Here is a 14474-nt window from a genome sequence, read left to right as displayed (position 1 = left end):
TCGTTCTCTGTCTTTACTTGTATTTCCTGCTTTTTTTAAGCGACAAAATCTACAGTTGATTTACGAGGCCTTTATGGCATCGTAAAGACTTATTTTACACTTGGTTGTGTGCTGAAAATAGCAGATCTACAAGCTCACAACGCGTCACAACTGCGACACGTTGTGAGCTTGTAGATCGGCTATTTTCAGCACGCAACACCTGAGAGCAACCAAACATAAAATGACTCTCTTCTCCACTAGTCCCTCCCTAACGTTTTAGTCTAGTTTTTATTTTGTTGACGAAATTGTCAATATATTTAGTCTTAGTCATCACAGCTTAGTTTTTATTTTTATTTTGTTTTTGTCAGTGAAAAAAAATCTACACACATTTTTTGACAGTTTTAGTCGACGAAATCAACACGGGTCCCGAGGTCTTTCAGTGCAGCTAAGCACATTGGACGGATAAACCGATAGACGGGGCTGATGCGCATGAGGAAAAGCAGGAAATACAAGGAAAAACTGAAAATGATCGGATTGAAATGCTTTTTATTAAACAAAGCGGAAGATGCGGGTAATTCTGGTTGAGTGGCACGTATTCTGACACCCGTGAGTCTTCAGTAAGCACTTCATTTTTGAAATCTGAACGTGTGTTTAGCACAGTGGTTCTCAACCTTTTCAGGCCGGCGACCGACAAAATAATCATATTTTAACCGGGGACCCCCCCACCCTGAAGAGCACCAAGAGTTGAGGAATTACATTTTGTAATTGGTTCTTCTATTGTGAAAATAGCAGATCTACATGCTCATGAGCATGTAGATCTGCTATTTTCACAATTCCTACATCTAATATTTGACAATTTGGCCAATGGCTAATTAGTCATATTAAAAAAGCCCTTCAATTGTCACTTTAGAAATGTGCATACAGTATACACTCTATACACTTAAACTTTATGTTGGTTTGTGTTTTAGTCAGAAAACAATGTTGCACATTAAGTTAATCATCTGGGGACCCCCAAAAATAATTTGGGGACCCACCTGGGGGCCCCGACCCACAGGTTGAGAACCACTAGTTTAGCATGCCGTGGCAAATCGTCTGTCTGCTCTGCACCAGTTTGATGGGTGGATGCATGGCAGCCGCGTCATGCGACCGCCATGTTTCGGGGTGCATACCCCAAGTGTTTCAACATGTGCTTCACCAGGTTCTTCTTCAACCTGTAGCGTTTCCTCCGGCAGAAGATGCAACGGTGGGGCTTCTCGCCCGTGTGGACCCGGACGTGGACCGAGAGCTTGCTCTTGCTGCAGAACTGCTTCGTGCACTGCTCGCAGTAGAACGGCGGAGACCCCTCCACGCCACCGTGCACCGTGTCGTGGTGCTTCTTCAAGTTCGACTTGAGCGCGAAAGAGCGGTCGCACCGCTTGCACGCGTGGGGCTTTTCTCCCGTGTGGAGGCGCAGGTGCCTGCGCAGAGCGCGCCGCAGCATGAACGTCTTGCGGCAAAAGTGGCACGTGAGGGGATTCACTTTCACAAGCTCGATGACGCATGACTTCAAGCGCTTGGTGGCGAGCTCCTCCGACGTCCGATCGGTGTCTGCGCTCTCTTCTTTTAAGGCAGAGGAGGGTCCGGGAAGCTCGTCGTCCTCCTCCACGTTGTCCGGCTGTTAGGGATGCAAATGATCGATTAATTCATGGATTGATAGTTGATAACCTTAGCGATCGATTAACGATTAATTGATAATTTCGATTTATAGGGCCAAATGGAAAATGAGAAACACAATTGCCTATATGTATATAACGTTAATGAGTGTCAACAAGCTTTAGCTGGACACACACACACACACACACACACACACACACACACACTTCCCCTTTGCAGTGCTCAAATGGAGTCTAATTTCTCTCCAAAAGCCCTTGAATATGATGGAATATGATTAAAAATTACTGTGATTTTGTTAAGATCACATTTGACGCACACACCATACCTGTAACTTTGACTAAGCAAAAAAAACGTAAAAATGAATTAATTGATTTTAGATTAATTGTTAACATCCCTACCGGCTGTTCTTCATCCGACACGTCCTTGAAGGGAACATTCCACTGGCGTACTTCCAAGTTTGAGGAGTCCCCACTGGGTTCTGAGGCCACACTGGGTTCTGATGATGCCTGGGTCACGGACGCGGACGCCAAACAGGACATTTGGGACACCTGGGACGTTTCATCTGGATTCATTTCGGTTCCGTTTCTATGCGGGTTACAGCCCGATTTCTTTTTCGGTATATACCCAGGACGCCTGGGTACGCTGCGAGCTCTCAGTACCAACTGTTCACGTGTCTCCGGCCGGGTAGCAGCAACTCTGTGTACGCTGCGAGCTCTCAGTACCAATGGTTCAAATGTCTCCGGGTGGGTAGCAGCAACTCTTTGTTGGGAATCTTCCCTGGAAACGACTTGATCCTGATCGTCAGTGTCTGCGTTCCCTTGTTTTGAGGCAGAGGAGGCTCCATCCTCCTCCTCCATGTTGGCCGCCTGTCGTCCGTCTGATTCGTTCTCGTCAGGAACGTTCCCCTCGGCTGCTTCCGACAAGGTGGAGGAGGGCCCACCAAGTTCCGCCTGGGGAAGGTCATCGCGGCGACATTTCTCAGGTCTGAGCTCGCTGGTCAGCTTTCCGGGATGATCAGCTGCAGCAGCAGGTTGGTTTAACTGCTCCACTGGTGTGCATGGAATAGAGCAAAAATAAATCCCATGACTGAAATATCCATTTTTTTGTCTGGCTGTCATTTGTGAAACAGCACACTAGTGCTCCGTTTCCTAAACAATTATTAGTACACCATAAGACACCACTAGGATTTTAAGGAAAGATGCTTCTGAAAATGGATTCTATCGTTGCGTTTGACCATTTCAAGTCTTCACTGACCACTTCCAAATCTTTCATCTTAAAATGATTAAAAATAGTAGATCTGAAAGATATGATATTTAGTTTTTTTTTATATTATTGTTTGTCTTTAAATGATTAATTGAATAATACTCAGGGCCTTAATGGAAACAAGCCCTGAAGGCTTATCTGGGTTATTGTTTTAGCATTCTTTTGTATAAATCTGTGACAACGTACCTTGTTTTTGCAAACTGTCAATATAGTATTCAATCAAATCAAATGATTTGATTGAAATGAGCTGGCGAATGAGAACTAGTACTGTAATCCACGTGTGTCGCTCACCTGGAACCTCTGCCTGGTCTTGGTCGATCGGCGACGCGCCAATGAGAACTTCCAACAGTTCCTTTTTCATAGGTGCGGCGGACTTGGGATGTTGTGGTTGAAGGGAGGAACTGCCCGTCTGCGTGTACGCATCCCTTCTGGCCAGAGAGGTTACGTGGACAATGGTAGGATGTTGGACGGGGCGGTGGGGTTCACTCACCAATCCCTGTAGTGGAGAGAGAAAATGAAATGGTGAGAGAAAGACAAGAGAAGAGTCAGAAGACGGCTTTGAAACGTCTCAACACATAAGCCCTTGTTTTACAGTACACGTCATTGTGCAAAGCAAAATGGCTGATCTACAAGCTCATAATGCATACTGATCACTTTTTTTGTGGCTATAATGACCAAAAGGATGATTTAAATAAATATTTGATTTATTTTACTGATAAACTGATTACTTTAACTGTTGCGCTTACACAAGGAATATGAGGAAGTTATATGATATTAGTCAGGCCCCAAGCAATGCCATGATCATGCATTTTTTGAGAGGTAACAACATTTTAGATGCAGCGTTTTAGTACTAACCGACCCACACTTGGAATTCAGAGTTAACAATTTAATTCTTGTGATAAACTTTGTTGTCTGCTCTCTCACACACACACACACACACACACACACACACACACACACACACACACACACACACACACCAGGGTTTCCTGCAGGAAAAAGTCTTGACCAGGGGGGGATCTCGCGCGGGCGCCGAATTTTTTTGATAATTAATTAATTAATTCCAGTAATTAATTCACTTAATTTTTAATATTAATTCTTATTTTTGCCCTCAAAATAATAAGAGAACATTTATCATTTTTGGCCTAAAGAAGTAAAGAGAAGTGTCTTAATTATTTTCAAGGTATTTGTACTTTACTTGTCTATTTCCAGTTTTCAGTATTTTGATTCCTTCTACTCCACCACAATTTCGGATCCAAATATTGTACCTTTACTCCACTACAAAAACATACATTTTATTTGCATAGACCTGATTGCTTGTTTCTCTCACAAACAAAACATGGCAACGCTGAGCAAAGTTAGACGGTCGGAGTTGGAGATGTGTTTATCTTAACACACAAACACTTGCAAGCAGGCTGGACACACATGCAGCTCAGTAACATGTGGATATGTGTCGCTGTTGGGAGGAAACGTCGGAAAAGCAGTGTTGATCACCAGCCCAGGAGTTTGTTCTGACTCTTTGAAAACAGACACACACGCGCCTCTCTACCTAGCGCTACTCCTGTGCCTGTTTTGGGGGATTGAGAAAACTCACAGCTAAAGACTAGTTTCTCCATAACAGTCACTTCATGTTCGCACAATGAGGCATGGCGCTTTACGGGTTGCATTGCGCGATTTTGAATTAGTTGCAGGCAGTTGAGCGCTCATCGCGTCCGGATGCACGTCTTTTTTTTGCATAATGTGAGCCTGTAGATTAGCGGTTTTCATCAAGCTCACACGCCAGCAAGCCTGCACTGCACAACGTTCGTACGGGAGGGACTGGGGGGGAGAGAGAGAGAGAGCGAGCGAGAGAGAGAAACGGAACACTATTGCCCCGTTCAAGTAGGCTAAAGAAACATATCCAATGTTAATGCAGGCAGCATGTAGGATCCGCATTTGCAAACTGTTGACTCGCTGGGAGGTGAAGATGATGAAAACTTTTTGTTGTGGTTCTCATCTGGCATCGCGTCCCATCGGACACATAGCGGCACTGTTAGCATGTCGGCTAATAATATAGCTCTCCCTCTCTCTGCAAGTGTGTGTGTGTGTGTGTGTGTGTGTGTGTGTGTGTGTGTGTGTGTGTGTGTGTGTGTCTAATGACGACGACGTGAAGTCTCTTTGCAAAAAAGGGGTATGGTGTATGCTCTGCACGCTGCAGCCATACAGCACAGCACAAAAGAATAAAAAATAACAACTATGTAACACAAATCTATCTGGTGTTAATGTGCGCTGATAGACAGCGCAGCGAGGCAGGATGCATGCACATTCTTGAACACATTCCAGAGCCGTGTCGCCTGCCTGTACGCTTTTAGGAGGAATTTTGCATCATTTTCCCTGGACGTCTGGCCGGGCGGGGGCGATATCAGACCGGGCGGGGCGCCCGGCCTATATAACGGTGGCGGAAACCCTGCACACACACACACACACACACACACACACACACACACACACACACACACACACACACACACACACACACACACACACACACACACACACACACACACACACACTTTTAGCCATATAAATATTGCAACATAGGTTTTTCAAGACTACTCTTAGAATTGAACTGTACTGTCATGAATAGGCCTGGGGCGGTATGGACATTTTGTTACCGCGATTACCGTCTTCCCATTTACCGCCGGTACTGCGGTAATTACCGCACCCCCATATCTATTAATTAAGCTTTGGCGATAAGCCAAAATATTGCAATCATCTTCCCAAAAGTCGCCTCTCCACAGTGGAGAGGAGACACAGCCTGACTGCCCGAGTTATACTTCTCTGTACAGCACAGCGGGTCTGGCTTTCAAAGGAGCAGATCTACAAGCTCACAACACATCGCATCCGCGACGCGTTCTGAGCTTTTAGTTCTGCACTGTCGGGTTACCATAGTAACGTAGGCTAGCTACTTGGGCTTTTCAGACACGAACAGCTGTGTGAACAAACCAGAAGAGGAAGGGTAGTCAGATGATCAGATCGTGTACAGTGATTCTGTAAACTCACGTCACGTCTCAACTCTCAAATAGCAGTGATTGAGTGCTGCTATATACAGGTTTTAGTTACAAGACTTGACAGAAAAGGTTATAAAATCGCCTACGCGCCGTACGGGGCACAACGTGCGACGCGGTGGAGAAAGTAAAATAGTTTCATTTTCGGTTTTACTCCACGCGGCCCGTGCTCCGCCAGTAATCCGTATGAATAAAAAAAGATATGCCACAACACAAGGTATGTATTAACATCCTTGTGTCGAGTGGATTACAGAGAAAGTGTATGCTACCCAGTCATAGAGTTGTGCTCCGTACCCTGCTCTGTGCACTGTGTGCAGGGCGTGATTCCTAAACCCACCAGGATTGAGTTAAGACCCGCCTCACTCCTGGAAGTCCTCGCGTTTCCACGAGGCGGGTCTTAACTCAAGCCTGGTGGGTTTAGGAATCACGCGTGTGCAGGTCTGTGTCTGAGTGACGTATGTGGCTTCCAACGTGTGGTACACGGCCCAGAGCAGAGCTGCATGGAGCGCATGCGGTCCTCGCTTCTCCCCCGTTTTAAAACTCGCTTGTTTTCCAATAAAAAATAGACCTTTTTTTTTGTCTTTTTACCGCGGTAAGCACAATGACACCGCGGTAGACCTCGGTATACCGCGGTACGGCGGTACGGCGGTTACCGCCTCCAACCCTAGTCATGAAACTGTACCTTTTAACACTTCAATCAATCAAAATAGCACATACTGATACAAGCTTGAATATCTGCTATTTTTGTTGGCACAAAATATTTTCAGATTGGGGTCTGTGGCCAAATATACATATCAGGGTTCCCCAATTAGTTTTCCCCAAGGGCCAAATTATGTCTAGGGTACCAAGCCGAGGGCCACAGCATTGCAGGGGGCGGTGGCGGCGTTCCCGCTACTCCAGCGACAAAAACATTATAAATAAATAAAAAGTAGTCACGATTTAAGGACTTTTAAAACCTGTTTAACTCAGTCGGTGCCATATTTAAAGTGGGACCTCTTATATTGCCGTTTCGCCAACAAAGGGTTAAAAAAAACAGTGTGCACGCTGGTGCACACATTCGTGCACAGATCATGCACTATGCATGTGCATGCTTTTCACAGCTTTCAAACAAAAAAAATCCGCTTGGAAATCCGTTCAGGCATTCAGGAGAAGGCAGTAGGGCTGTCACGATATGACATTTTACATGACGATTAATTGTCACTCAAATAATTGGCCATTAACGATTTAATTGTGTTTTTGTCGTTGATAATTACATTTCTGTTTGGCTTTTAGGCTTTGAAGTTGTACATGGTAGATATGACACATAACCTAAATATACAAAGAAATTACTGACATATTTGACAACTTACTACTTAAAAAATAACTTTGATAGTGGAAATAGCCGATCTACAAGCTCACAACGTGTCGCGATGCGACGCGTTGTGAGCTTGTAGATCTGCTATTTCCACAATTTTTGACCTAATATATGAACATTTTTCAACATGGAAACGATTATGACGATTATGAAAAATAATCACGATTATGTAAAAAAAAAAATCACGATTAGACGATTATGTAATAATTGTGACAGCCCTAGAAGGCAGCCCTTATGTTTTCTTCAAATGTAAACAAACATGGCTGCCATGTTTGAAAGATGGGGTTGGTATGGGGGTTAAACATGCAATTTCGCGATCGCGATCATGGCTAGTACACTGTTGGAGGTCCAAAGAATTTTTTTTTCAAAAAATATTTTTGAAAAAAAAAAAATATATATATATATATATATATATATATATATATATGTTACGGTTAGTTTGGGTAACTCGGTTAGACTGTGGTAAGAGCGCTTGTTTTGTCGTTCACCACACACCAATCACCACCAGATGGCGACGACAGCCATTCACTAGTGAAGGCGCTGACGTCACTCGTTTGCGACTCTCTTTCTTTATTTACTAGCCTAGCCTAGCCTAGGTCCGCTGGCCTTCACGCCGCTTGCAATGTCGTGGACAATCGAGCGGCTCCGCCTGGAGGACGTTGTTGTGGCGACCGCTTGTTCCGCCCTGTGCCACACGGCGAGCGCTCCGTTTCTCTATCTAACCGTTTCTCTATCTAACCGTGACATATATATATATATATATATTTTTTTTTTTTTTTTTAAGACGTCCAAAAGACATCTGGCAGGGAAGGCCATAGTTAAAAAGACGTTTTTATTATAGAAAACGTCTTTTTTGGCAGGGTATGTTAATACCTCAAGAAAGAAAGTAAAATAGACCATTACTGCATCAAAAATAATCAACAAACTATATAAAAACAGGTAAAACATTGGCCAAATTGTAAAATAATATAAGAAAAAGGCATACATTTGAAAATAGCCACACACATCATATATCTAGGTGTGCCCTGGGATCTTTTGGCTATGAAAAGTGCGACCTGGCATAAAAAATAAAGTTGAGAAACACTGTACTAGTGTTGTTGCTGCTCTTATACCACCATTATTATTATAATTATTATGAGAAATGCACTCCTTAAAGTTGAAACAAAATAAGTTAAAAAACAATTAACCAGTCTGCTTGAAAAGTATGTGTTAGCTGAGCTGCTAGTTCGAGACATAATTGCCTTCCTTTGATTCATTAACGAGGGGCTGTCAACTACCTATTGGCATCAGCTGCCGGCTAGTGGACACAGACACATACAAACCGTCTCATTTCTCCAAAAGCCCTTGAATATGATTGAACATGATTAAGGATTACTGTGATTATGGTAAGCTTACGTTTCATATCACACTCACCATACCTGTAACTTTCACTACTCCCCGAAAATATATATATATATTTTTTGACTGGGGTTGGTGGGGGCCGGACAGAACCCCCCCGCGGGCCGCAAATGGCCCGCGGGCCGCCTATTGGGGAACCCTGATGTATATCAATATGGGGGTCCTTGGCACAACAAAACTAATGATTTAGAAGTGCAGTAGATTAGAGATTATCATGATTGATTATGTGTGACGTTATAGAGTAGATCATGTGTTCATTGATTATATTAATATCTAGCTCTTATGATACATCATTGATACTGGATAGCTTGTAAGAGTCTAGATGTCTCACTAGGACTGAGTAACTATTGTTTTGTTAAAGCCCATCTTGTTATGGTACAGCTCGTCCCAGAAGCCTTGGAGCCACACAGTATAACTCTAGCATCTGACCATTCATTCTTCTTGGCAGAACTACTTTGCCACTAAACTGTACTTCTTTTTTTTTTTTTTTTTTTTTATCCCACAATTTTGTAACCCATTTTTTCACCCAGTGCTAATTGCCTATGTAATCCTGGGCTCTGCTCTCCCTCTGCCGCGCCTGGGGAGACAACGGACTGACCTCATGCTTCCTTCTATGCATGAGTAGTCCAAGTTGCTTCTTTTCACCTGACAGTGGAGATTTCCCTGGTTTGGACGTAGCGCGTGGAAGGAACACGTTATTCCAACCAGTTCCTTTCCCCTCCATCAGGCGCCCCGGCTGGCCAGGGGGAGGCATTATTGAGACCAGGATTACGTGCATGTTTTTGTGAGGGTATCAACCCTAGGAGACACGGGGAGAACATGCAAACTCCACACAGAAAGGCCCTATCGCCAACCCCACCTAGGGTGTGGGCGCTGATGACGCGGAGGAGGAACACGCCGCCAGCGCCCACAGCGTCCCCCGGCGGGAATCGAACCCAGGACCTTCTAGCTGTGAGGCGAAGCGCTAACCACTGCGCCACCGTGCCCCTACTAAACTGTACTTCTGTCCATGATATCATGTTTACATAAAGCATAACTACCACCACCTAATACATTGTCTTGTCTCCTCATTTTCTCATTGGTTATTGATTGATCTGAATTCCACCACAGAAGCCATTTGTAGAAATGGGCCTCAGGTGTAAATGGGTTAATGAACTCAGTATTTCAGTTAGTTTTCGTGTTTTTAAAAAGCTTAGTTTGTATTTTTATTTCAGTTAACTAAAATGTTTTTTCCATTCTAGTTTTCGTTTTTTAGTTAGTTTTCATTTACTATAATAACCTTGTAATGAACAAACATGGATGAAGAGGTTGCTGTTACATCTCACCTCTGCTTTGAGTGGGACATCAGGTGATATGGCTCTGTGTGGGGGTGGTGGTGATGCTGGGTCTTCAGGGGCAGGGCTGGGAGTCTTGCAAGATGGCGCTGCATCTGGAAAGCACATATGGACGAATACAATCGTATTTTATTTAGTTATGCATCCCAGATAAGTGAAGTGACAATTTAAGGACTTTTTAATGCCTATTAAAAAAAAAAAAAAAAAGCATCCGTGGGGCTAGCCCCTCCCCGGTCCCTAGTTTTTCCCCACCCCTATACAAAAAAGGTAACTAGGGTCCCCAGAGGGGCTACAGTGAGACATTTGATTGAAGATTGAAGAATTTTCCATATTAGAAGTTTGCAATAGGTACACGCGGGTCCCCACTACCCAGTTAAATTTGCAAACTTGAAAAGGTTGAGAACCACTACTGGTCTATGCCTTTCTTTTATAACTCTTTGAATGGTTGAAGTGTTATTTAGAAGTTTTTGCAAAGGAAAAGATACAGTTTCATGACAGTACAGTTCACTGATACAAGGTCTACTAAAAGGAAACTCGGGTAAGGCAAGGCTTAATTCCATTGAGATCCTTCTCTTTAACTCATTATGATCCATCTGCTGCTGGGCTCACTGACGGCTAAACGAAACACACTCACCCCGTAATTGTATTCAGCTGGGTGTACCATAGGGGTGTACCAGTCTCTGCAGCATGTAGCATCATGCAACAGGAGGAGAGCTCAAGCACACACGTGCAACATTAGCTCTGGTCCATCGCTTTCACCTCCCGCATTGCTCCCGGTGAAGCTCTGACAGACCGGTCGGGAAACGCATGGACTCGAGATTGTCGGCCCCGCCGAGCGCTCAATACTAGTGAAAATAAACAAAACCGTTTCACTACTCACCAAACCAAAGGTAGTTTTGCGTTGTTGAAAGTCTATTCTCCACGGTGGTAAACCTCTCAGCACCCCACCTACTCTGTAAAATACATTATTTTTGTCATGAAATAAAACGCACACACCTCAGGCCACCTAGCCTAGCGGCCACCGCAGATACAATGGTTCACAACCCGGAAATAAGCGGCGGTCGAGTTGGATGCACTTTATTTCATGCCAAAAATAATGTATTTTACAGAGTGGGTGGGGTGCTGAGGGGTTCACCACCGCGGAGAATAGACTTTCAACAGCGCAAAACGACCTTTGGTTTGGTGAGTAGTGAAACGGTTTTGTTTATTTTCACTAGTATTGAGCGCTCGGCGGGGCCGACAATCTCGAGTCCATGCGTTTCCCGACCGGTCTGTCAGAGCTTCACCGGGAGCAATGCGGGAGGTGAAAGCGATGGACCAGAGCTAGTGCAACATGTGCCTCTCTACAGTCTCTAGCAGGCTTGCCAACACTCCTGGATTTGGCAGGAGTCTCCTGGATTTACCCCATCTCCTGCCATGCTCCCCGCTTGGGGTGTGTGGGCAAAGCATGCAAGATCAGGGGCGTCACAAGGGGTAGGAAAGTGGGACTGAGTTACTAGGGCCCAAGGTGTTGGAGGGGCCTTAATTATTTTATACTTTAGCTATTGAAAAATAGCAGATATACAAGCTCACAGCGCGGCACCGAGTGCCGCGCTGCGAGCTTGTAGATCTGCCATTTTTGAAAAGTCGTGAAAATGTGCGCAAAACTTTGAATATATGTATTTTTTAAGCGAACATTTGCAACTCAAATTTTGCTTCTGTGGGGTCCCTGGAACTAAATATTTTGAGATGGGGGTCCGTGGCCAAATACATACCATTTTGGGGGTCCTGCACATGAAAAGGTTTGAGCTCCACTGACATCGAAACATAGGTTTTAAAAAAAAAAAAAAAACCTTAGAAGGATTTGAAATATTCAAAGATTTTCATGATTTTTCAAAAATAGCAGATCTACAAGCTCGCAGCGCGGCACTCGGTGCCGCGCTGTGAGCTTGTATATCTGCTATTTTTCAATAGTTAAAGCACAGGGGCCCCACAGTGAATCCTTGTACCCAGGGCCCAGAACTTGGTGCGACACCCCTGTGCAAGATCATAAAGATATTCACTTTCAGTAATGACTTAAAGATGAGAAGTCAATATTAAATATGTCTTACATTGGTCTAGCTAAAGATGTCTTACTTTGTCATCGAATCTGTACACCTACATTTGGCATTTTAAAGGGATCCCTGGTTAATACGACAAATATGCCTTAATACATTATAATTATCCTCTATAACTACACCTTAAAAACACCTTAAATATTTAATTTCTTCTAGAAATAGCTAATCTTTCACTCAATAGGGGGAATGCCCGTCACAAGTTGATGATGTCATAAATGTAATTTGTGATCTATCCCTATGTAATTTTCCCTATTGAGGGAATGATTAGCTATTTCTAGAATAAATACAATATTTAAGGTGTTTTTTAATTTTACATTGTAGTTATAGAGGACAATTATAATGTATTAAGGCATGTTTGTCGTATTAGCCAGGCCCAGGGATCCTTTTAAGGCTGAAATTGTACCCGTGCTAGTAAAGCAAGCCTGATAAAAGACACGCAAAAATAATTCTACACAACACAGGAAAATATAGGCCTATATCTTTTAAGAAGTTTTGGGGGAAGGATCCCCAGACCCCCGTTGTGGAGTTCCACCCTAACCCTAACCCTAACCAAAAAAGAAATCTCCTGAATTCTGACCAATGTTAGAAACATTGCCATTCAGAAGACTGACTTCCATTATTCTAAATAGAGGTGTCACCTAAACCTAACCTTAACCCTAACCTCAGTGGGGGTATTTCTGAATGGGGATGTTTCTAAGTGGGGGTGTTTCTGAATGGAGGTCTGCCCCCAATGTTGGCAACCCTGGTCTCTAGCCTCTTGCATGGACCCAAACGAGGTTTCAAAATGAGCCAAAACTAAGCAATTGTGTGCACTTATTAGTTATGGAACGGGGGTCCTTGCAATTAAAAGGTTGGAGATGACCACTATGTCTAGCTGTGCTGTACAAGACATTTTCGGACGTCTTGGGGACAAATTTTGTTGTTTGTTGAAACTTACACGACTTGTGTTGTGGCGAAGAACCGTCCTCCTCCTCCATAGTAGCGACAACAGTCGTGTCAACGTAGACTTGCGTTATCTCCGTAACGGCATTGTTCAGCAGTTGTTCCAGTAGTTTCCCCATCACAGACTTTAGCTGTGCGTGGAACGCAGACACGCGTGGGTCTTCCACGGCCACCATGACGGACATTATGCTGTCCTCCTGCATAAAGATATGGCAGTTATAGCAGCAGCTGCGACTAACCGTGTAATTGTATATAATCTACTACCACACGGGGCCGCCACCATACCGCCACGGGTCTATTGTAGAGCTGGGAGTATGTTGAAAAAGGAACGGTCATGTGTCACTATGTCAAGCCTCCCCGAGGCTAAGTACAGTATGAGGTTAAGTAAAACTATGCCTAAACCTAACCCTAACCCTTAGTCGAACTAACTAAACGTAGAAATATCGAGATTTCCCCGATACAGCACTGTTTCCCAAACAGTGGGTCGGGACACATTTGTGGAACGTGGACACATTTGTATGGGTCCCTTTATTTAATTTTGTAATTATTATTATTAAAAAAAAGAAAAGTAATTTCATGGAGAAACCACATAACATTCCATGAATTACAACCCAAATGTTAGAGACGTAGTGAAAATAGCAGATCTACAAGCTAACAACGTGGCGCGAAGCGAGATCATTTGCTGTTTTCACTATTATATTTGGGTCCCGGGGAAAAGTCTTTTTCTCTTGGGTCTTGAGCTAAAGGTTTGTGAACCACTGGGATACAGGATAGGGACATAAGACATAAGGATACAATCAGTGGTGCTTTGGGATTTTTTTTTCTGGGCGGACGGTCATTTATTGACGTCACGTGCACGCGCGTGCACGCGCCTCTAGAGGCTATTAGATAGAAAGGATGTCAGCAGATCTAATGGTGGGAAAACAATAGTTTTCTAGTCTTAATTACATTTGCATAATTGTTACTTAAGATTTTATGTTCTACTTTCTTTTAATTCATTTAGAAAATACAGCGCTGCAGTAGGCCTAGGATAGAGAAACTTAGGGGGTCTTTATACCAGGACGATTGGAAACGCTGCCGGTCTCGTTTTGGATTTATTACCCAAAAAACGTCGCGTTTACACCTTGTTGTTGGTTCGTTTTTCTGTGTTTATACTACAAGTTGACAACGCATGAATTCAAGCAAAATGTGTCATGTTCCCAGCCTACATAGGCCTATACTGTGTATTTACCCTTCAACTATAAAATATATATTGTTTTTAATGAGACATGCTTTGTAATTAGGCTATGCTCCCAAATCCATATTATTATCGTCTGTTCGCATATTCAATGAGTCCCGCAAAAGGAGGTTTTTAGCGAGGTGAAGTGAAACACCAACAAAAGTCACCTGGAAGATGAAGGTCGGAACA

The 14474-nt window shown here is 43.6% G+C and overlaps 1 protein-coding gene across 1 annotated transcript; it reads right to left on the bottom strand.

The window, feature by feature from the left end:
- Positions 1 to 1117: 1117 nt before the first annotated feature.
- Positions 1118 to 13296, bottom strand: LOC308298177 (uncharacterized protein; the record flags this gene model as incomplete). Its single annotated transcript, XM_080741733.1, has 5 exons — positions 13062 to 13296; positions 10020 to 10117; positions 3187 to 3391; positions 2031 to 2680; positions 1118 to 1633 (listed from the first exon to the last, which is right to left on the bottom strand). The coding sequence occupies exons 1-5, from the start codon at positions 13267 to 13269 to the stop codon at positions 1118 to 1120; spliced, it is 1677 nt and encodes a 558-aa protein (XP_080597859.1). The 5' UTR covers positions 13270 to 13296.
- Between the last annotated feature and the right edge of the window lie 1178 nt (positions 13297 to 14474).

Source organism: Nannobrachium achirus (assembly GCF_963921795.1).
Source record: "Nannobrachium achirus genome assembly, chromosome: 14".
Lineage (NCBI taxonomy): Eukaryota > Metazoa > Chordata > Actinopteri > Myctophiformes > Myctophidae > Nannobrachium > Nannobrachium achirus.
This window is presented reverse-complemented; position numbering and strand designations above follow the sequence as displayed.